The 24,102-nt window shown below is 30.1% G+C and overlaps 4 protein-coding genes across 5 annotated transcripts in view; 1 reads left to right on the top strand and 3 right to left on the bottom strand.

Moving 5' to 3' along the window:
- LOC135124245 (oxysterol-binding protein-related protein 9) overlaps positions 1-24,102 on the top strand; it is a 72,292-nt gene that overhangs the window by 6,832 nt on the left and 41,358 nt on the right. The window lies entirely within an intron of this gene.
- On the bottom strand, positions 8,160-9,051 carry LOC135123989 (very long chain fatty acid elongase AAEL008004-like). Its single transcript, XM_064048850.1, has 2 exons — positions 8,981-9,051; positions 8,160-8,928 (listed from the first exon to the last, which is right to left on the bottom strand). The coding sequence occupies exons 1-2, from the start codon at positions 9,030-9,032 to the stop codon at positions 8,204-8,206; spliced, it is 777 nt and encodes a 258-aa protein (XP_063904920.1). The 5' UTR covers positions 9,033-9,051; the 3' UTR covers positions 8,160-8,203.
- Positions 13,427-14,301, bottom strand: LOC135123988 (very long chain fatty acid elongase AAEL008004-like). The gene is made up of 2 exons (XM_064048849.1): positions 14,250-14,301; positions 13,427-14,151 (listed from the first exon to the last, which is right to left on the bottom strand). Exons 1-2 carry the CDS (start codon positions 14,299-14,301, stop codon positions 13,427-13,429), a joined length of 777 nt encoding a protein of 258 aa, XP_063904919.1.
- Positions 21,598-22,547, bottom strand: LOC135123987 (very long chain fatty acid elongase 4-like). The gene is made up of 2 exons (XM_064048848.1): positions 22,459-22,547; positions 21,598-22,395 (listed from the first exon to the last, which is right to left on the bottom strand). Exons 1-2 carry the CDS (start codon positions 22,508-22,510, stop codon positions 21,671-21,673), a joined length of 777 nt encoding a protein of 258 aa, XP_063904918.1. The 5' UTR covers positions 22,511-22,547; the 3' UTR covers positions 21,598-21,670.

Below are 24,102 nucleotides of genomic sequence, written 5' to 3'. Positions count from 1 at the left end.
GTTTTTTTGGTCTGTAAGTGGAACTTTTGCGACAATATTTTAACAAATGCCACATTGACGTCCAAAATTAATTAACCTTAAAACCGTAATAATATTATTACTCGGTAGTTTTTAACATATTCTGATTTTTGCAGTCTTTTGGAGAAAGGCACTTTCTACCCACTTTTGTATTTTGGGAGGGTTTTTAAGTAACTTGTGAATGTATTCCCCATTAGTCACTCAAAAACTAAATAAATAAGCACACCTGTTTTAAGTTCCTGCGGTGACTAAACTGTTGATAACCTCATGAACATTGAGGTTATTCCTATTACCATATAAAAACTTGATATTATCAACATTTTTATTGACACTTAAATTTAATACATGTTACAGCCTGAAACAAATTGGCAAAGGCCTGTACTAACATTTACAAACAACGACGGTGAACATAAAATTCTGAAAGTATTTTAATCGTCTTGACTCTTGATCATTTATTATTACCGAATAGATGCACTTGACGGTAAAATAATTTATCAATTCGTTCAGTAGACAACACTGCGCTGCCTGCAATTACCTTGAACCCTCACCAAGGATCATAAGTTGCATGACATGACTCACTTGCATTTATCGTATGCACTATTGATTCTCCCATCCAAGCGTTGATTATAGCCTGTTTTGTTTTATTGGCGGAAAATTCTATGAGCCCTTTCATCATAAGCACACTTTAATTAATCGATGACCGATAAGATATCGGCACTTTAACCACTTATTTTATCGACACGTGAATAGCAAAACTCGCCTCAGTTCATCGTAAGTACTTTTTTTTCTAAGGTTATCCTTGGTGTGGTGTTCCTATAGTTGGAGTAAACTTGATAATGTTATCTCGTTTTTATCATTCTAAAAAATTCGAGCAGGTCGTCGTCGACTTATCTTTTTCTTTTTTGAAAAATAGGTTAGAAATGCAACTGTAGACTAAACAAACATGGCGGCTGCTCTCCATCAAACCACCTACACTATGTTTAGAATCAGGAATAAATAAACGACAAGAAATCTGTAGCATTTCCGTGGTTAATAGACGATGTTGCCCAAAATTTTACATTTTTTTACTTCAGTGGTAATTGTAGATCGACAATATTTTGGTTTTTTCAAAAAGATCACTGCAATTATTTAAGTATTTTACTGTTTGTAGTTTGTTAAGTTGTGTGATTGAATCATCCACCGTTTTGAACACTGATTGTCGTGAACTAGAAGTTGAGTGCTACGGCAGCATATACCAAGTGTGTTAAAGTCAGGAAAGTATGACTTAGCACTTATAGTAACATATTTTGTTTATGTAAACTAGGATACCGTGTTGTTTCGTTTAATATCTAAGTTTTCGTCAAGATTTGGCTAGGAAAAGGTCCAAAATTATGAAACTTCGAACACAATATACATATAAATTATAAAACATAAACGTCAATACTTGGCAGCTGCCGAAGCTTCGCTACACCTGCAAGCATTATTCGGTCAATTAAGCGCCAGAGCGACGTGACGGTTAGATTCAAATTATTTTAAAATATATTTTTATATAAATAGTTGTTTGCATCTAGCACCTACAATTTTAGAAAAATGCTCTCGAACTGGAACACGAAAATAGCAACTAAAAAAAAAGTTTATTGACCCGACTTTATTCAACAGCGTCGCCGTGATTTATCACGAAATAAACGCACAACAAATAGAAAAGTGCGCGGAAGTTATTTGATGTGCAAATAAAGGTGGCAGAATCTATGTAAATGTATACACGTATAAATAAAATCATTGCATAATCGGGCAAATAATTCACAAACTTGTGATAGCCGCTTTGAAATAACGCGCATTGAACAAAAGTCGGGTCTTAGTTGGCTATGGATAAACACTTACAAGCTGATTTTATATATACCGACTTCACTAAAGCGTTTGACAGAATAAACCACTGTATTCTGCTTAATCAATTAAGAAAGTACGGATGCTGTGATAATGTAATTACTGAAGGCCTAGCTTTCCTGAACGACTGCCCCCAGCCGAACAGGGCCGTATCCAGACTATATTTTGCCTTTGTTTAAAGCACGCAATCTTTTTGTCCCAACAAGAAACTGAAATCATGTTAAAAATGGCATAATCGTACATTTTTGTAGGAAAATATATATTTTGCAAATAAGCTCCGCCCCTAGGTTTGATGACGAATGAAAAATACATCTTTTTTCGCCCGATTAATACAACTTTCAACGAAATAAAAATTTTCTCAAAGAAGCTTCTTTCTGTTTACGTATTTGTAATTTATTCAAAATTATTACCAATTTTAAAATTTGGAAAAACTTACTTTTTTATAGTGCGATAAAAATGTTTCAATTCTTTTAAATCATGACGTTTTCCAACAAAGTATAACAAATTCGAAATAGCATTTAATTAAAAAAAAAGTTTGAGTTTTTTTTGTCAATTGGAGTAAATCTTGTGCATCGAGAGTGTAAAAATTGTGATATAGTGTATCGTAAATGGTAATTCTGTCAAAAGCGTGTTTAATTGGCTATGGTTTAATTCAATTTCTCGACTTCTCGATTTTTTAGTTTTTCAGATTTTCGATTCTCTAATTTTTCGATTTGATACATAGAAGCTTTATTGTTATTCTTAAAAAAAGTTTACAAATGTCCAGAATAATATTATATGCAATTAGTGTAATAAACATAATTAACATTATACAATATAATAATAATATTCACTTTAACTAAAATTTTCTTATTTCTGAGTTCGTCAATAGAATGCATTTTCAAGGACGATTTCTTCAATTTTTGGCGTTTCTAAATTTTCAATTATGTATTCGATTTCTCAATTTCTCGATTAATTGATTTTTTGATTTTCCGACTTCTCAATATATTGATTTTCCCATTTCTCGATTTCGCGACTTCGATTTCTCAATTTTTTGATTTTTCAGTTTTTCATTTCTTCAATTTTTCAGTTTTTCCATATTTAGTTTTGAAATTTTTCAATATGTATTTCGATTTTTCAATTTTTCAGATTATTCGTTCTTTGAATTTTAAATTTTCAGTTTTTATATTACTCAAGTTTTCGATTTTTGAGTTTGGAAATTTTTTAATTTTTCGATTTTTCATTTTCTCGTATATTTAATTTTTACGTTTTTTCAATTTTGCGATTTTTCAATATTTCAATTTTTGACGTTTCTTAATTTTCGATTTTTCGATTTCTCAAATACTCCACTTTTCAACTTTTCGATTTTTTGATTTTCTCATGTTTCGATTTTTATATTTTTCAGTTCTTGATTTTTGAATTATTCAATATTTCATTTTTGGGATTTTTCAATATTTCGATTTTTAGTTAATTATTCGTTTTTTAAATTTTTCACTTTTTGGTATTCCGATTTCTCGATTTTTCAATTTTTCGATTCAAGTTTTCTTTTTTTAATTATTTCAATTTTTTAGGCTTCTAAATTTTCGAATTTTCGTTTTTTCGATTAATCAATTTTTTCGACTTCGATTTTTTGTTTTCTTAAATATTTCTCGATTTGTCGACTTTTCAATGTTTCAACTTCTGGATTTCTAGATTTTTCGACTTTTAGGTTTTTCGATTCTTCAATTTTTAGGTCTTTCATTTTTAAATTTTGCGATTTTTCAATACATATTTCAGTTTTTGTCGTTTCTAAATTTTCGATTTTTTGATTTCTCAATTTCACCACTTTTCAACTTTTCGATTTTTTAGTTCCTCAATTTTTCGATTTTTCAGGTTCTTGATTTTTGAATTATTCTATGTATTTCATTTTTGGGATTTTTCAGTATTTCGACTTTTACTTTTTCAATTTCTCAAATTATTCGTTTTTCAAATTTTTCAATTTTTCATTATTTAATTATTTCAATTTTTGAGGCTTCTAAATTTCTCGAGTTTTCGCTTTTTCGATTAACCAATTTTTTGATTTTTTTTTTATTTTCTTATTTCTCGATTTGTCGACTTTTCAGTGTTTCAACTTCTGGATTTCTAGATTTTTCGACTTTTAAGTTTTTCGATTCTTCAATTTTTCAGGTTTTTCATTTTTAAATTTTGCGATTTTTCAATATTTCAGTTTTTGTCGTTTCTAAATTTTAGATTTTTTGATTTCTCATTTTCACCACTTTTCAACTTTTAGATTTTTTAGTTCCTCAATTTTTCGATTTTTCAGGTTCTTGATTTTTTAATTATTCTATGTATTTCATTTTTGGGATTTTTCAGTACATATTTAGATTTTTACTTTTTCAATTTCTCAAATTATTGGTTTTTTAAATTTTTCAATTTTTTGGTATTTCGATTTCTCAATCTTTCGATGCTTCAATTTTTCATTATTTAATTATTTGATTGTTTGAGGCTTCTAAATTTTCGAATTTTCGCTTTTTCGATTAATCGATTTTTTGATTTTTTAACTTCGATTTCTCCATTTTTCGAGTTCGATTTTTTTTATTTTCTTATTTCTCGATTTCTCGACGTTTCAATGTTTCAACTTCTGGATTTCTAGATTTTTCGACTTTTCAGTTTTTTGATTCTTCAATTTTTCAGGTTTTTCACTTTTAAATTTTTGCGATTTTTCAATATTTCAGTTTTTGTCGTTTCTAAATTTTAAATTTTTTGATTTTTCAATTTCACCACTTTTCAACTTTTCGATTTTTTAGTTCCTCAATTTTTCGATTTTTCAGGTTCTTGATTTTTGAATTATTCTATGAATTTCATTTTTGAGATTTTTCAATATTTCGATTTTTACTTTTTCAATTTCTCAAATTATTCGATTTTAAAATTTTTCAATTTTTCATTATTTAATTATTTCAATTTTTGAGGCTTCTAAATTTTCGAATTTTCGCTTTTTCGATTAATCGATTTTTTGAATTTTTAACTTCGATTTCTCCATTTTTCGACTTCGATTTTTTTATTTGCTTATTTCTCGATTTGTCGACTTTTCAATGTTTCTACTTCTGGATTTCTAGATTTTTCGAATTTTAAGTTTTTTGATTCTTCAATTTTTCAGGTTGTTCATTTTTAAATTTTGTGATTTTTCAATATTTCAGTTTTTGTCGTTCCTAAATTTTGGAATTTTTGATTTCTCAATTTCACCACTTTTCAACTTTTCGATTTTTTAATTCCTCAATTTTTCGATTGTTCAAGTTCTTGATTTTTGAATTATTCTATGTATTTCATTTTTGAGATTTTTCGGTATTTCGATTTTTACTTTTTCAATTTCTCAAATTATTCGTTTTTTAAATTTTTCAATTTTTTTGGTATTTCAATTTCTCAATTTTTCGATTCTACAGTTTTTCATAATTTAATTGTTTCAATTTTTGAGGCTTCTAAATTTTCGCTCTTTCGATTAATCGATTTTTTGATTTTTTAACTTCGGTTTCTCCATTTTTCGACTTCGATTTTTTTTATTTTCTTATTTCTCAATTTCTCGACTTTTCAATGTTTTTCGATTCTTTAATTTTTCAGGTTTTTCATTTTTAAATTTTTCGATTGTTCAATTTTGCAATTTTTCAATATTTCAGTTTTTGACGTTTTTCAATTTTGGGATTTTTCAATATTTTTATTCTCCATTTTTTCTTTGATTTTTCAATTTTTCGATGTATTAGTTCCGGGATTTTTCAATATTTCATGTCTTCAGTTTTTAGATTTATTGATGTTTCGATTTCTCGATTTTTCAATTTTTCGGTTCTTCAATTTTTCATTATTTAATTATTTCAATCTTTGAGGCTTCTAAATTTTCAAATTTTCATTTTTTCGATTAATCAATTTTTTGATTTTTTAACTTCGATTTCTCCATTTTTCGACTTCGATTTTTTTATTTTCTTATTTCTCGATTTGTCGACTTTTCAATGTTTCAACTTCTGGTTTTCTAGATTTTTCGACTTTTCAGTTTTTCGATTCTTCAATTTTTCAGGTTTTTCATTTTAAAGTTTTGCGATTTTTCAATATTTCAGTTTTTTTCGTTTCTAAATTTTCGATTTTTCGATTTTTGAAGTATTTGATGTAGGTATTTCATTTCTGGGATTTTTCAATATTTCGATTTTTACTTTTTCAATTTTTCAAATTATTCGTTTTTTTTACTTTTTCAAATTTTTTGGTATTTCGATATCTCGATTTTTCAATTTTTCGATAAAATTTTTCTTTTTTTAATTATTTCAATTTTTGAGGCTTCTTAATTTTCGAATTTTCGTTTTTTCGATTAATCAATTTTTTGATTTTTTAACTTCGATTTCTCCATTTTTCGACTTCGATTTTTTATTTTCTTATTTCTCGATTTGTCGACGTTTCAATGTTTCAACTTCTGGATTTGTAGATTTTTCGACTTTTCAGTTTTTCGATTCTTCAATTTTTCAGGTTTTTCATTTTAAAATTTTGCGATTTTTCAATATTTCAGTTTTTGTCGTTTCTAAATTTTCGATTTCTCGATTTTTTAATTCCTCAATTTTTCGATTTTTCATGTTCGATGTATTTCATTTTTGGGATTTTTCAGTATTTTGATTTTAACTTTTTCAATTTCTCACATTATTCGCTTTTTAAATTTTTCAATTTTTTGGAATTTCGATTCTTCAATTTTTCGTCATTTAATTATTTCAATCCTTGAGGCTTCTAAATTTTAGAATTTTCGCTTTTTCGATTTTCAATGTTTCAACTCTGAATTTCTAGATTTTTCGATTTTTCAGTTTTTCGATTCTTTAATTTTTCAGGTTTTTCATTTTTAAATTTTTCGATTTTTCAATTTTGCGATTTTTCAATATTTCAGTTTTTGACGTGTTTAAATTTTCGATTTTTCGATTTCTCAATTTTTCAGGTACTTGATTTTTCAATTTTGGAATTTTTCAGTATTTTCGTTTTTAAATTTATTATTGTTTCGATTTCTCGATTGTTCATTTTTCACTTCTTAAGTTTTTGAATTTTTCAATGTTTCAATTTTTGATTTTTCGATTTCTCGATTAACCATTTTTTTGATTTTTTGACTTTTCAATTTTTTTTATTTTTCTATCTTCGATTTTTCGAGTTTTTGTCTTTTCAATTTTCCGATTTGATAAATAGAAGCTTTATTGTTACCACCTAAAAAAAGTTCACAAATGTCCAGAATAATGTTATATGCAATAAGTGTAGTAAAGGTAAATAACATTATAAAATTTAAAAATAATATTGTTACGTTGATCGGTGAATAAAATCGACGTGGGTAAAACTCAACAATTATTTCTTAATAACTCGATTTACAAAACTGATTATTACACAGCGATTATGTACAAAATAATTCTGGCGCAACTTGACTGTACTCTCGTGAACTCGATTGACTGAATAAATCGCGGCGATCGGGATCTTTCTCTTCTTAGCAGGTACTAGCCCCGCCCACCCACCCCTTTTTATCTTAGATGGTATGTTATTTACTACATTTTTGATATATGTCTCTTATTTATTTTCATTTTATTCTTTACTATTGCCAATTTTATTGTTAATTAGAATAAGAATGAGTTTTTTTCATTTATATTGTTTGTTAGTATTATGTTCCACTATAGACTTGTAGTCTGCTGGAAATAAAATTATTATTATTATTATTATTTAGTTCTTTCCAGCGTCTAGGGCCAACTTGAAGACGTTTTTTCTTGATCGCCTGCATAATTACATGCGACAGAATTAAGTCATTGAGTTTTAAATATCATAAAAAAAATTTTAACTGACAATACATAAAAATTTCAACAATGAGCCACACCTGCGCAAACATCGCCAAAAATGTTTCGAGCTAGTAACGTCACTGCAATCCGATTAATAATTTATCATGGTCATATAGTACCTGTCACTCTAATAACAATAGCAGTAGTTAATTTTACACAATGGAATGCTTTGTTCAGGTATTCTAATTTGAAAAAAATCACCCACATAAGTTCATAGTTTACACTGCAATTTTTGCAAGTCACGTAAAAAAAAATCAACGTAATAAATGTACATCAAACCGTGAAATGTACTGTTAATCGCAGTAGACACCGTAACAATTTAATCTTCCGCAAACCTGACCATCCCAAAGTTTTTGTTTTTTTTTGTAACTTATGCCATCGATAAATATAGTAACAAAAGAAATAATAAAACCAGTCGTATCGGATGTTCATTCAAGTTTGGCGTCGAACAAGGTCATGATGACTGGAAATAAAAATGTGCGACGTCATATCAGAATTTTGTTAGGTATACAGGTATTCGTACAAAAAAAAACTCAATCCTTCTTCTCGTCATGATAGTTCTTCCTATAAAACTCCCAAAACATGTAGAACACCACAAACACATCCGGAAGATAAATCACCAGAAGCTCCGTCGGCATATGACAATCCGGGTACAGGAGCTGCAGCGAATGCACAATCAGTACAGCAAACTGTACCATCTGACAAACAGTCAGTCTGGGCTTCCATTTCTCCAGTTTCTTTTGCCACTCTTCCCCCAAACTTGCCAAAAAGTAGTAAGAGTACATGAGGGTGTGAACAACACTGTTAACTGCAATTTGAAAAGCGACCATTCCACCACCCACGAACTTGACCATGATCCACAGTAAAACAAAAGTCGAGACGTGATGGTACACATGGAGCGGCGAAACTTGGTTGTATTTTTTGCGAAGAATGAAGACGACGGTTTCGATAAATTCGATGCCTTTGAGGACGTAAGTGTAGTAGAGGCAGATTAGAGTTCTCATTGCTTGTTTGTCAGTGGAATAATCCACGGGTTGACAAAATAAAGTCAAACCGGAAGTTGCGATTCCGTAGATGAGTGAAAGACAATAGACGATTTGGAAGATGTTGTAGAAGTAGAGGAAAGTCTTGAGGTTGTAAGGCGTCCGGTTTTCCATGTAGGCGGGCAAGAAGATGTAGATCGAGAGGAGGTAGATGAAGATTGTGGTTAAAGCGAGAGCGGGGCTGGAAACGCTGATCCAGTCTTTGACACGAGGATCTAAAAACAATATTTTAGAAAAAATGTTCAATGGTTCAACCGTTCAACTTACCGCCCAAGTCGTCCATGACGTAGACATATTTTTCAGCTAGGAAACTCGCCATTTTACTGACCCCTTGTCGTTCAACCTGTTGTATATAACCATCCACCACAAAATTCTATATAGGTTATGACACTAGACGCTCTTTGTATGCAAATTAGTGCACTTTTTTCACACTTGTCGGACTAAAACGAAGCGTTTTCAATAATACTTGCAGTTCCCCGGTTGAAACTTTATATCTCAAAAGTAGATTGATGTTTTAAAATTCGGTAAACGCTTTTATTCTTAGCTTGAAGGTGCAGACTTAAATTTATTAATTTGATATCCTTCATGTTATTAAAAAATAACCAAAATTTTTAAAACTACGATTGTTGGATGATTTTATCTATCATAACGTATTAATTTATCTTCTGGTCAACATAATTCTTCTGGTTAAACTCAAAACTCCCGAAACATAGGGATTAGCATATGGTCATCCTACAATTTTGGCGAATAAAGTTTATTTAAATGTTAAAAAGATAATATAGTCTTGAACTTGTGGTTATGAATCCGTGTTGTTATCCTAGACATTGAGATTTTTGGGGAAAAAATCAAAAACGTAATAATAATTTTTCGATTTTTGAGTTTTGAAATGTTTCAAATTTTCGATTTCTCAATCTTCCGATATTTCATTTTTACCGTTTTTCAATATTTCAGTTTCAGAAGTTTCTAAATTTTCAGCTTCTCAATTTCTCCACTTTTCGATTTTTTGATTGTCCAATGTTTCGATTTTTTGACTTTTTAATTCTTCAAATTTTCGATTTTTCAGGTTTTTGATTTTTCAATTTTTCGATATTTCAATTCTGAGATGTTTCAATATTTCGATTCTTCAGTTTTTCAATATTTCGATTTTTGCCATTTTTCAATGTTTCAGATTTTGAGGTTTCTAAATTTTGGATTTCTCGATTAATCGACTAATCCTTTTTTATTTTTTGTCTTTTCAATTTTTTGATTTTCCTAATCCTCTATTTGTCGAATTGGAAATGTTTCAATTTCTCGACTTCTCGATTTTTCAGTTTTTCAGATTTTCGATTCTTTAATTTTTCGATTTGATGCATAGAAGCTTTATTGTTATTCCTAAAATAAAGTTTACAAACGTCCAGAATAATATTATATGCAATAAGTGTAATAAACATAATTAACATTATAAAATATAATAATAATATTCACTTCAACTAAAATTTTCTTATTTCTGAATCCGTCAATAGAAGGCATTTTCAAGGACAATTTCTTCAATTATTTTGATTTTCCGACTTTTCAATATGTTGATTTTCCCATTTCTCGTTTCTCGACTTCCATTTCTCAATTTTTTGATTTTTCAGTTATTCATTTCTTCAATTTTTCTTCGATTTTTCAATTTTTCAGATTATTCGTTTTTGAATTTTAAATTTTCAATTTTTCGATTTCTCAATTTCTCCTATATTTAATTTTTACGATTTTTCGATTTTGCGGTTTTTCAATATTGCAGTTTTTGACGTTTCTAAATTTTCGGTTTTTCGATTTCTCAATTACTCCACTTTTCAACTTTTTGATTTTTTGATTTTCTCATTTTTCGATTTTTAAATTTTTCAGGTTCTTGATGTATGAACTATTCAATATTTCATTTTTGGGATTTTTCAATGTTTCGATTTTCACTTTTTCGATTTTTCAAATTATTCGTTTTTTAAATTTTTCGATTTTTTGGTATTTCGATTTCTCGCTTTTTCAATTTTTCGATTCAATTTTTCTTTTTTAATTATTTCAATTTTCTGATTTTTCAACTTCCATTTCTCCATTTTTCGACTTCGATTTTTTTATTTTCTTATTTCTCGATTTGTCGACTTTCCATGTTACAACTTCCGGATTTCTAGATTTTTCGAATTTTCAGTTTTTCTATTCTTCATTTTTTTATTTTTATTTTTAAATTTTGCGATTTTTCAATATTTCAGTTTTTGACGTTCCTAAATTTTCGATTTTTCGATTTCTCAGTTTCACCACTTTTCAACTTTTCGATTTTTCAGGTTCTTGATTTTTGAATTATTCGATATTTCATTTTTGCGATTTTTCAATGTTTCGATTTTTACTTTTTCAATTTCTGAAATGATTCGTTTTTTAAATTCTTCTTTTTTTAATTATTTCAGTTTTTGAGGTTTCTAAATATTCGAATTTTCGTTTTTTCGATTAATCAATTTTTTTATTTTTTAACTTCGATTTTTTCTATTTCCTTATTTCTCGATTTCTCGACTTTTCAATGTTTCAACTTCTGGATTTCTAGATTTTTCGACTTTTCAGTTTTTCGATTCTCCAATTTTTCAGGTTTTTCATTTTTAAATTTTTCGATTTTTCAATTTTGCGATTTTTCAGGTACTTGATTTTTTCAATTTTGGGATTTTTCAATACTTTCATTCTTCACTTTTTCTTTGATTTTTCAATTTTTCGATGTTTTAGTTTTGGGATTTTTCAATCTTTCGATTCTTCAGTTTTTCGATTTATTAATGTTTCGATTTTTCATTTTTCAATTCTTAAATTTTTGGATTTTTCAATGTTTCGATTTTTGAGGTTTCTAAATTTTTGATTTTTCGATTTCTCGATTAATCGATTTTTTGATTTTTTGACTTTTCAATTTCTTTATTATTCTAGTCCTCGATTTGTCGAATAGGAAATGCCTCGACTTCTCGATTTTCGATTTTTCAGTTTTTCCGATTTTCGATTCTTTAATTTTTTGATTTTGACTTCCATATCTCGATTTCTCGAGTTTTTACTTTTTTAATTTTTCAATTTGATAGATAGAAACTTTATTGGTATTACTTAAAAAAAGTTCACAAAGTGTAATAAATATAAATAACATAAAATTTAAAAATAATATTGTTACATTGATCGGTGAATAAAATAGACGTGGGTAAAACTCAATAATTTATTTCTTAATAACTCGAATTACACGACTGATTATTACACAGCGATTATGTACAAAATAATTCCGGCTGGAACTTGACTGTACTCTCGTGGACTCGATTGATTGAATAAATCCTCTTTCCCCAAGGGGTCCTCTATTTACCGGCGATCGGGATCTTTCCGCTTCCAGGCTTTTTTCTAGCGGTCCGCCGCTCAGTCGCTGTCATTGACGATGAGTCATCATCGCCGTACAGACCAGAAAGTTCTCGACGGCCCATAGGCGTCGTATGGATTTATTTCGTAAAAATATTAACTAAAAGTTTCATTTCTTATGTCTAAATTCGTCAATAGAATGCATTTTTAAGGAAAACTCGTTGAATTTTTGGAGTTTCTAAATGTTCGATTTTTCGATTTCTCAATTTCTCGATTAATCGATTTTTTGGTTTTCCCATTTCTCGATTTCTCGTCTTCTCAATATTTCGGTTTCTCGATTTTTTGCTTTTTCAGTTTTTCGTGTCTTTAATTTTTCCATATTTAGTATTTTGATTTTTCAATTTTTCGGTTTTTTGTCTTTTCCATTTCTCGGTTTCTCAATTTTTGGATTTTTCAGGTTCTTGATTTTTCATTATTTCGATTCTTCAATTCTTCGATGTTTTAATTTTTAGGATTTTTCAATATTTCAATTTTTGAGGTTCCTAAATTTTCGATTTCTCGATTAATCGATCTTTTGATTTTTTGGCTTCATTTTTTCAACTTTTCGCTTTTTTGATTTTCCTATTTCTCGATTTGTCGAATTGTCACTGTTTCAATTTTTCGACTTCTTGATTTTCGATTTTTCAGTTTTTGAGGTTTCCAATTCATTAATTTTTGGATTTTTCGACTTTTCCAGATCTCGAATTCTCGAGTTTTTACTTTTTCAATTTTTCGATTTGATAGATAGAACCTTTATTATTATTTAAAAAAAAGTTTACATACCCCAGAATAATATTATATACAAATTCAAATTTTCTTTTTTTTTTGTAAGTATTTCAATTTTTGAGGCTTCCAAATTTTTATTTTTCGATTTCTTGACATTTCCATATCTCGATTTTTTTCGATGTTTAAATTTTTCACACCCCAAAATTCATATCGGTTATGATTATGACGTTAGACGCTCTTTGTGTGCAAATTAGTGCATGCATTGTATGCAGTTTTTACACAATTGTTGCACTAAAATCTGACGTTTTCAATAATGGTTTTAGTTTCCTTGGTGAAATTTTATGTCTCAAAAAGAAATTGAGGTATCATAATTTTGTAAACGCTTTTATTCTTAGTTTAGGGGACAACACAGATGACTGTTATTTTAAAAAATCATCAAATTTTTTAAAACAACAGCAAAAAAAGATTGTTTAACATTATTTAGCGTTCTCTTGGTCATCTGCTGTGACCTGTGTTGGAGTTACGCATTTTTGAAATTTAAGTAAACAACTAAAAACTCAGTTTAATTAGATTTAGTTTCATACAAATAAATATTACATTCAATCAAATAAGTACACAAACAGAAACCCCTCAGTCCTTCTTCCGGTCAATATAATTCTTCTGATAAAACTCCCAAAACATATAGAACACCACAAATACGTTCGGAAGATAAATCAGCAGCATCGGCTTCGGTATATGACATTCTGGATGCAGTGACTGCATCGAATGAACAATCATCACCATAAACTGAACCATCTGAAGCATGGTCAGCCTGGGTTTCCATTTCTCCAGCTTCATCTGCCACTCTTTCCCCAAACTTGACAATAGGTAGTAAGTATACATCAAAACATGAAGGAAAGTGTTAATCATAATTGGAAAAAGAACCATCCCCCCAGCCACGAATCTCACACCAACCCATCCTATAACAAAAGTCGAAATGTGGTGGTACACGTGGAGCTTGCTAACTTGCTGGTACTTTTTGCGAAGCACGAAAATAGGAGTTTCGATTAGTTCTATAGCTTTGAGAACGAAGGTGTAGTAAGTGCAGTGTAACGCTTGTAATGCCACTGAGTTGGTGGAGTAATCCACGGGTTGACAAAATATAGTCAAATTGGAAGTTAGTCCAACGTAGAGGATACCTAGACAGTAGACGATTTGGAAGATGTTGTAGAAATAGAGGAAAGTCTTGAGGTTGTAAGGTGCTCGGTGTTTCATGTAGGCCGGCAAACAGACGTAGGTCAAGAGGATGTAGATGGCGATTATGGTTAAAGTGGGACCTGGGCTGGAGACGGTGATCCAGTCCTTAAGACGAGGATCTAAAAGTAAACATTGGATACAACAAGTTTAAATGTCTGGGTTTTAGTGACAATATTCAGTATACTGGCTGTAAAAGTGTAAAGTAGCCACAACTTACCGCCCAATTCGTCCAAAACGTAGAAATACTTTTCAACTAGGAAGCTTGCCATTTTACTGAATCCTTGACAATCAAACTGGGTTATATAACAGTACCCCACGAAATTCTATATAGGTTGTGACATTGGACGCTCTTTGTATGCAAATTGGTACTTTCTTTGTGTACACTTTTTCAACACTTATTCGGCTGAAATGTTACATTTTGAGTAGTGTTTATAATGCCCTAGGCCTAGAAGATACGTCAATAACAGAATGGGGTATCAAAATTCTCTACACTTCTTTATTCTTCGTTTGAACGGGCGCAAGTAATGTAGTAGCCCATATAACATGTGTTCTTACTATAAAAAATCAAGTGGCGTCAAATCTGGATGCCGATCTGGTCGTTGTAAATATATTTTCACTTTCCGAGTCTAAACTAAAGAAGTGTTGTAATGGAATACATAGATCTCCCGTTTACGTCTGTCTGTCTGCAGTCTGTCCGGATTTTTATTAGACAGGTAATCTGCGAAACTAAGTGTTGAATTTTGTCCTAGGCGACCAAAATTGTATAACGACACATTTTGAAATCGTTAACTAAAATGTGTTCGTTCGTGCACCCCTCAGAAATTGACGATGTTATCTTACAATTTTGCCGAATAATGTTTATTTAAATGTTAAAAAGTAATACAGTCCTGAACTTCTCAATTTTTGTAATTTTCGATATTTCAGTGTTGAGATTTTTCAATTTTTCGATTTCTTAATTTGCCGATATTTCAGTCTTATGAACTTTTTCGATTTTTCGACTTTTCGGTTTCTTGATTTTCCCATTTCTCGATTTCTTAATTTTCCAATGTTTCGATTTCTCGATTTTTCAGTTTTAATTTTTCTACCTTTCGGGTTTTGGTCCTTCAATTTTCAGATATTTTTGTTTTGATTTTACACTGTTTCAATTTTTGACTTTTAGAAATTTTCGATTTCTCAATTTCTCGATTTTTTGTTTTTCCCATTTCTTGATTTCTCAATTTTTCTGTTTCACTTTTGGAATTTTTCAACATTTCCATTTCTCAATTTTTCCATTTTTGGCGTTTCTAAATTTTCGATTTCTCAATTACTCGATTTTTGTATTTTTGGTTGCTCAATTTTGGAATTTTCTTATTTCCCGACTTTTCAATGTTTCGATTTCTCGACTTCGCGATTATTAGATTTTTTTTACTTTTACCATTTGTGGATTCTGGAATTCTTACTTTTTCAGTTTTTTAATTTTTCGATTTTTAAGTTTTAGATTTTTCATTTCTTCGATTTTTTTATGTTTCGATTTCGCCATTCTTCAATTTTTCGATTTCTCGATTAATCCATTTTTTATTTTTCAGCATTCGATTTTTCGATTAATCGATTTTTGGACTCTTAGATTTTTTTATTTTCTCATTCAGTTTTGGGATTTTTGATTTTTTCAGTTTTTTTAATGCTTCGGTTTATCGATTGTTCGATTCTACAATTTTTGATATTTTAATTTATCAATTATTTAAATTTTTGATTTTTAGATTTTTTTGTCCTTCGATATTTCTATTTTTCAAATTTTTAGATTTTAGAGTTTTCAATTTCTCGCTCTTTTGGTTTTGCGACTTCTAGGCTTTCGATTTTTCGGTTTTTCAATTTTTAAAATTTTCCGTTTTTCAATTTTCGATTTTTCAATTTTTCGTTGTTCTCCATTTTGAGATATTTCGATATTTCGTTCTTGGGATTTTAAAATTTTTTTGCTCTTCAATTTTTCAATTTCTCGATTTTCAATTTTTGGAATACTCAATATTTCGATATTTCAGTTTTGAAATTTTTCAATTTGTCGATTCTTCAATTTCTCGATTCTACATATTTTCGAATTTCCGATTTTTTTATTTTTCAATTTCTTAATAATTTTCCTATATTTCGGTGTTTTGAACTTTTTCGATTTTCTGATTTTTCGATTTCTGAATTTTTTTATATTTCAGTTTTGATTTTGCACTTTCAGTTTTTGCTTTTTAGAAATTTTCGATTTTTCGATTTCTCACTTTCTCGTTTAATTATTTTTTTGATTATTCGGCCTTTCGATTTTTCGACTTTTCCATTTCTCAATTTCTCTCTTTATTTTTTCAATCTCAGTTAATCGATTTTTGACTTTTTGATAGCTCAATTTTGGAATTTTCCCATTTCTTGATTTTTCTACTGTTCATTGTTTCGATTTCTGGACTTCTCGATTATGCCATTTTTTGACTTTCCCATTTCTCGATTTCTGAAATTTTTACTGTCTCAGTTTTTTAATTTTTCGATTTTTAAATTTTCCGATTTTTCAATGTTACAATTTTTGACGTTTCTAAATTTTCGACTTTTCGATTTCTCAATTTCTCGATTACTCCATTTTTTGATTTTTCGACTTTCGATTTCTTGATTGATCGATTTTTGGACTTTTAGCATTTTTGATTTTCTCATTCAGTTTTGGGATTTTTCAATATTTCGATTCGATTTTTTGACCTCTTCAAACATTTCTGGATTTTTTATTTTTCCGAATTTTAGATTTTCGATTTTTCAATTTTTCGATTTTTAATGTTTAATTTAATTTAATTAGTTCTACAATTTTTTCAGGTTTTTGGTTCTTCAGTTTTTCGATATTTCAGTTTTGATTTTACACTGTTTCAATTTTTGACTTTTAGAAATTTTCGGTTAAACAATTTTTTTGTTTTTTCAGCCTTTCGATTTTTTGTTTTTCCCATTTCTCGATTTATCAATTTTCCTGTGTTTCAGTTTTGGGGTTTTTCAATAATTCAATTTTTCGATTTTTTTTGACGTTTCGATTTCCCGACTTTTCAGTTTTTCGATTTTTAAATTGTAAATTTTTCAACGTTTCAATTTTTGGATTTCTCGATTAATCGATTTTTTAATTGCTTAATTTTGGACTCTTCAATTTTTTTTATTTGTCCATTTCTCGATTTCTCGATTTTTCGACTTTTCCTTAATTTTTCGGTTTTTATATTTTGATTTTTCAATTTTACGGTTTATTGATGTTTCGATTTTTGACGTTTCTAAATTTTCAATTTCTCAATTGATCAATTTTTGAACTTTGGATTTTTTGATTTTGTCATCCAGTTTTGAGATCCAATATATCGATTCTTCGATTTTTCGACTTTTCGATTTTTAATGTTTCGGTTTCCAGATTTTTCAACTTTTGAAATTTTAGATTTTTCGATTTTTTGATTTCTCAATTTCTTACTCATTTGGTTTTGCGACTTCTAGGTTTTAGATTTTTCGGTTTTTAAATTTTTGGATTTTTAAAATTTTTGATTTTTACTTCCCGAGCGTAAGCAAAGGAAGTATTGTAATCGAGTCCGTCGGCCGACTCTCTACTTTTACGTTTTCTCGATCTTTCATGACCCCTGGAAGACGAAGAAATAGGTCTCCCATTTCCGTCTGTCTGTCCGTCTGTCCGTCTGTCCGTCTGTCCGTCTGTCCGTCTGTTGTCACGGATTTTTATTAGACAGATAATCTCCGAAAGTACTCGACCGATTGTTGTGAAATTTTGTACTTATATTAAGAATATCATGTAGATGGTAAAACGCTAACCAAAATTTGTCGAATCATCCCCACCACTAAAGCGATGACGTCACTTCAAAATTGTACATAGTAAATGGGTTTTCAATTGTATAAAATAACATAGTCCTACACATGTAGTTTACAACTCTGAATCGACTTTTCACCCGAAACGTCCAGATTTTTGGAAAAAAAATCAAAATTATAAAACAACATTTTGAAATTTAATTTTTAATCTGCTAACCAGAATGCTTTGAAATGTTGCAGATGTTTTAAGGCTATAAAGAGCATCATAAATCTTTAGTCAAAAAATATTTGCTTATCCCCTCCAAAAACTTGATGACGTCAGCTCAAAAGTTTGTGGAATAAATCATATCTAAAATGTACAAAATATGATGAGTCTGTACTTGTGAACTATCACTCCATTAATATTTTTTGGATTTGCATATACAGGGTGACTCAAAAAAATTAATGAATGCGTAAATATATTTTATTGATTTAATCAGGAACTACAAAACCGAATGCTCTGAAATCTTGCAGATGTTTTAAGGTCATAAAGAGCATAATAAATGTTTAGTCAAAATATATTTGCTTATCCCCTCCAAAAACTTGATGACGTCAGCTCGAAAGTTTGCCGAATAAATCATATCTAAAATGTACAAAATATGATGAGCCTGTACTTGTCATTTATCACTCCATTCATATTTTTTGGATTTGCATATACAGAGTGACTCAAAAAAAATAATGAATGCGTAAATTTATTTTATTGATTTAATCAGGAACTACAAAACCGAATGCTTTGAAATCTTGCAGATGTTTTAAGGTTATAAAGAGCATAATAAATTTTTAGTCAAAATATATTTGGTTATCTTCTACAAAAAACTGATGACGTCAGCTCAAAAGTTTTCCGAATAAATCGTATCTAAAATGTACAAAATATGATGAGTCTGTACTTGTGATTTATCATTCCATTCATATTTTTGGATTTGCATATGCAGGGTGACTCAAAAAAATTAATGAAGGCGTGAATTTATTTTATCGATTTAATCAGGAATTACAAAACCGAATGCTTTGAAATCTTGGGAATATTTTAAAGTTATTATAAGCATGGTAAACTTTTGTTCAAAATGTATTTGTTCATCCCTCCTAAAAAAATTGATGACGTCACCCTTAAATTTTGCTGAATAAATCTTATCTAAAATGCAAAAAATATGATGAGTTTGTACTTGTGATTTATCATTCCATTCATATTTTTTAGATTTTCTTAAGAGGTGGTTCAAAAAAATTAATGAAGTCAATTTATTTTATTGATTAAATTAAAGGCAACACTTATTATTAGTATTACACCCCAACCAACCCAATTTGGTAGACACAAAATTTGTTAAAGGAAAAACTCGGTTGAAACATAAGGGTAGCACGCTTATTTACATCGACTTTAACATTACAGACCTGCATTTGTTTTATGCGTTCACTTGATTCCGCGAATGTGAAATAGACATGTTTATAATCAACCAATTGTGAATTTCACCGTCAAGAATTAAAATAAAACCCAATGTTTTATATAATAAGCGGAAGTCGAAGCAATAAAACCGACGGTCGTTTTGTTTACAGTTTCTGTGTTTGGCTCTCACGTATGCTGTTACGCCTGTCATCTTAAATTAACAATGTTTATACATACACGATTTTCAGTTGCCTCTGATACGTAGGTATACGTGAGTAAATTGTTTCGTTATTTTATTGATTATTACAAATCAATATTCAAACGACCCAATTCATTTTCCCGAAAATTTGAGAATATAATAATTTTATTCTTAGTATTACACTACATCTATCCCAACTGATATACGTGTCCTTGCAAAAATGTTGATGACGTCATCGCAATTTTTTTTTAAATTCCCACTACAAAAATGTAATGAGAAAAAAAACACAATAGGCATGCAGTCGTCAAGTTTCCGACAGCGAGGGAAGTACTGTCTAAACTCTTTAGACCAATTTTTCAATTTTGCATTTTGCAGTTTTTCGATTTTTTGATGTTTCGATTTCGCAATTCTTCTATTTTCCGATTTTTCAATGTTCCAATTTTTGACGTTCCTAGATTCTTTTCGTCTTTCAGATTTTTTTATTTTCTCGTTCAGTTCTGTGACTTTTCAATATTTCGATTTTTCGACTTTTCCATTTCTCGATTTTTTATATTTCTGATTTTTAAATTTTAGATGTTTCAATTTTTCAATTCTATAATTTTTTAATATTTCGTTTTTCAATTTTTTAAATTTTAGATCTTTCGGTTTCTCGATTATCGATTTTTCAGTTGTTCGATATTTCAATTTTTCAAATTTTTCGATTGTTTAATGTTTAGATTTTTCGCTCTTTTGGTTTTGCGACTTCTAGGCTTTAGATTTTGCGGTTCTTCAATTTGTCGATTTTAAAAATTTTTGATTTTTCCATTTTTCCGTTTTCAGTTTTTTGATTTTTCAATTTTTCATTATTCGCGATTTAACGAGATTTCGATGTGTCAATTTTTCGATTGTTCAACTTTCCGATTTTCTTTTTTTTATAAATTTTTCGATTTTGGAATATTTCGTTTGATTGATTGCTTTGAATTGATGTTTCGATTTCTCGATGAATCGATTTTTGGAGTTTAGATTTTTTGGGATTTTTCAATATTTCGATTTTTCGACTTTTCCATTTCTCGATTTTTGTAGATTTTTCGGTTTCTCGATTTTTTAGTTACTCGACATTTCAATTTTTCAAATTTTTCGATTTTTTAATGTTTTGATTTCTCACTCTTTTGTTTTTGCGACTTCTAGGCTTTAGATTTTTCGGTTTTCCAATTTTTCGATTTTTAAAATGTTTAATTTTTTAATTTAAATATTTCGATTTTAACTTTTCGATTTCGTTTGATTGGTGTTTTTTTTTTCGATCTTCCAATTTTTCGACATTTCAGTTTTGAAAATTTTTGAGTTCTCGATTTTTCAAATTTTTGATTTTACGATTTTTTGACGTTTCGATTTCCCGATTTTTTAATTTTAGAAAGTTTTCTATTTTTAGATTTCTCGTTTTTCAAGTTTTCGACGTCTCATTTTTTCAACATTTCATTTTTGGGAATTTCTGGGTTTTTAAATTTTTGGAAATTTTTCTTTTTCGATTTTTTGATGTTCCGGTTTATCTCCAAAAAACTTTCGATTATTCGACTTTTCAGATTTCGCTTTTTCAATTTTTCGATTTTAGAAAAACATTTTAATTTTTAAGCGTAAACTAAAGAGGTTAGTAATCGAGTCCTTCGAGCAACGTACCACTTTCATGTTTTCTTGACGTTTCAAAACGCCTAGAGTACGAAAAAAGTGGTCCTCCGTTTCCATCTGTCGGCCGTCTGTCCGTCAAATTTTGTGTGTGTTAAGACTGTTGTTTACTAGATGGTAAAGTATTAACCAAAATTTGGCTAATCATCCCCACCACCAATGGGATGACGTCAAATCTGCAAAATTGCAAAACCGAATGCTCCGAAATCTAGCAAACGTTTTAAGGTTATCGTAATCATGGTAAACCGTTAATCAAAAATTATTCGTTTAACCCCTCCTAAAAAGTCGGTGACGTCATCCATAATTTTGCCGAATAAATCCTCTCTTCAATATGCAAAATATTATTATTAAATATACATAGTGTCACCGGGTGACTAAAAAAAAAAATTAATGAGGCATTTTATTGTATTAATTAAACCACGTTGGTTATCCGCTTTGAATATATACATATATTTCATATTGTCACTGGTTTTACGGGATTTGTTGGGCTAAACTTCAGGGGCGAGGGAAGCTCTGTCGAAATAACCTTCGGCCAATTTTTTTTTAAACATACTCGTATATTTACAAATTCACAATACATAATCACTCAGTCCCTCTTCTGCTCACTATAATTCTTCTGGTAGAACTCCCAAAACATGTAGAACACCACAATCACATCCGGAAGATAAATCGCCAGAAGCTGCTTCGGTACATGACACTCTGGATGCAGCGACTGCAGCGAATGCACGATCAGCACACAAAACTGGATCATCTGGAAGATGGTCAATCTGCGCTTCCAATTCTCCAGCTTCTTCTGCCACTCTTCTCCCAAACTTGCCAAAAAATAGTACAAGTACATAAGGGCATGAACACCACTATTAACTGCCACCGGAAAAGCGACCATTCCACCTCCCACAAACTTGACCATGATCCAGCTTAAAGCAAAAGTCGAAACATGATGGTACACGTGGAGCGACGAAACTTGGTTGTATTTTTTGCGAAGAACGAAGACGACAGTTTCGGTCAGTTCGATACCTTTGAGGATATAAGTGTAGTAGAGGCAGGTTAGAGTTCGCATGGCTTGCTTGTTGGTGGAGTAATCTATGGGTTGGCAGAATAAAGATACACCGGAAGATACTATACCATAGATGAGTGCTAGACAGTAGACGATTTGGAAGATGTTGTAGAAGTAGAGGAAGATCTTGAGGTTGTAAGGCTCCCGGTTTTTCATATGAGCGGGCAGGAAGACGTAGATGGAGAGAAGGTAGAGGACGATTATGTTGACGGCCAAGGTGGGACTAGTTACGCCGGACCAATCTTTGACTCGAGGGTCTGAAATTTGGTATTTGATAAGAAGAATAAGAATGAAGTGACTACGAAAAAGATAAAACTTACCACCAACGGTGTCCAAGAGGTAGTGGTAGTTTTCAGTTATGAAAGTAGTCATTTTAGCGAAGTTACACTTAATACTGAATATTTTTCAATTATTCAGTTCTATATAGCTATATGTCTTTTACATAAATTTTTGTCCTTTTTACGTCAGGTGGGCTTTGTGTGCAAATTAGCGTGATGGTGTTTTATTGTCTTGTCATTTTAAGTGAACCCAAAGGTTACCAGAAGTGTTTTAGAACGTACTCAGGTATGTTGTACTGCACTTCAGGGACGGGGGAAGTTCTATGAAAATATCTTTTAGCTTTGTTTTTTACTAAATACATTTAGTTTCTTTTGTACAACACGATTACTTAAGAACATGTTCCATATGTTAGAAAAATAAAAATTTTGCAATTAAGCTCTGCCCCCGGGTTACGACGAATAAAAAAATTTCATCACAATTGAGATAGGGCGGGTGGGCGGGGTTTATATTTTGCGTCTTTTCTTAATTTAAATAGTCATATTTTCACAATAAGGAACTTACAACATGTGGATTTCAGTCACCATCATAACTAAGAAATCAAAAAGTAAGCCCAAGGTATTCACGCATTAAGGGGACTCGCTAGACGAGGTATAACATTTTTTTGGTTTTTTGTATGAAAAAATGATATTAATATAGATGTATCATACATCAAACTGCAGATTTTTTCATATTCTAGAGCGCAGAGACCAGTTCAATCAACTAAAAAAATATGGATGAGAAATATCGTAAAAAAAGCACCATTGTATGTTTTCTTTTCAAGTTTTTTAAGTCATAACCATCATAGAATCGCTTGAAAATTCGCACATGGATAAAACATCACTTTTTACAGGACGCAGAGTCATTAAATGTTTGTTAGTGGTACAATTTGTTTAAATAATAATGTGTTTATTAAAATCAAAATATACCACAAATTAATGCAAAATACGTCGAATAATTTTAACAGGAATATCAGCGGAAAATTAATGATCTATTGGTTAGCAGAGTTTTTAACAAAAACTAACAATTATTGATAAAAATGGGTATCAATTAGACAGAATTTGAGCAGTTAGTTCAGTACTTTGCCGATAGGAGCGCCACTAAAATTTACGGAAGCGGCTTTCCAGGTAAAACCCTTATTGCCTGCTCTACCATAAACTAATTGTTAGAGTTCTCGGCTGATTTTTCTAATTTATGGCAAGGAACTCAGTTTTATAACAAGCCGCCAGGACCGGCCATAGTAATCTGTTGTTAAGGAAATTAACTTTTTTCTACCGCCCACGTTTTTTGGTTTTCTAATAGAGCTATTAACGCACGCAAATGACGTCACAGCAGTTCGTTAATAGCGGAAAGGCGTTCTTTAATAGATCTGGTGTAATTTAGATCGGTAAGATTGGTAGCAATGACGAGAAATGTCAGGTGAATGTCAGTGGCAAATCTAAACTTAAAATTTCCCATGTTTCCGGACGCGTAACTTCTTCGCAAGACATTTTAACCAATTTTAAATTACAAAAACTCGGATTGGTTCGAATTACAATTGTTGTTGTGAAAATTCGAACCTCAAATATTTCGTGGTTAGTGTCAGACCGACCCATCACCAACCACGACAAAAGTCCCCAGATTAAAAAAAATGCAAATTTCAATTAAAT

This window comes from Zophobas morio, unplaced genomic scaffold (assembly GCF_036711695.1).
Source record: "Zophobas morio isolate AGI-343-1 ecotype UQ-CSIRO unplaced genomic scaffold, CSIRO_AGI_Zmor_V1 ptg000007l, whole genome shotgun sequence".
Taxonomy (NCBI): domain Eukaryota; kingdom Metazoa; phylum Arthropoda; class Insecta; order Coleoptera; family Tenebrionidae; genus Zophobas; species Zophobas morio.
This window is presented reverse-complemented; position numbering and strand designations above follow the sequence as displayed.

What these genes read in the sequence shown, in the direction of transcription:
- LOC135123988 (XM_064048849.1), bottom strand. Translation starts at nt 14,301, where the DNA reads ATGGCAAGCTTCCTAGTTGAAAAGTATTTCTACGTTTTGGACGAATTG. An exon ending in CGTTTTGGACGAATTGGGCG is followed by an intron (nt 14,152 to 14,249) that starts GTAAGTTGTGGC and finishes GTTTACTTTTAG; the next exon opens with ATCCTCGTCTTAAGGACTGG.
- LOC135123987 (XM_064048848.1), bottom strand. Translation starts at nt 22,510, where the DNA reads ATGACTACTTTCATAACTGAAAACTACCACTACCTCTTGGACACCGTT. An exon ending in CCTCTTGGACACCGTTGGTG is followed by an intron (nt 22,396 to 22,458) that starts GTAAGTTTTATC and finishes ACCAAATTTCAG; the next exon opens with ACCCTCGAGTCAAAGATTGG.
- LOC135123989 (XM_064048850.1), bottom strand. Translation starts at nt 9,032, where the DNA reads ATGGCGAGTTTCCTAGCTGAAAAATATGTCTACGTCATGGACGACTTG. An exon ending in CGTCATGGACGACTTGGGCG is followed by an intron (nt 8,929 to 8,980) that starts GTAAGTTGAACG and finishes TATTGTTTTTAG; the next exon opens with ATCCTCGTGTCAAAGACTGG.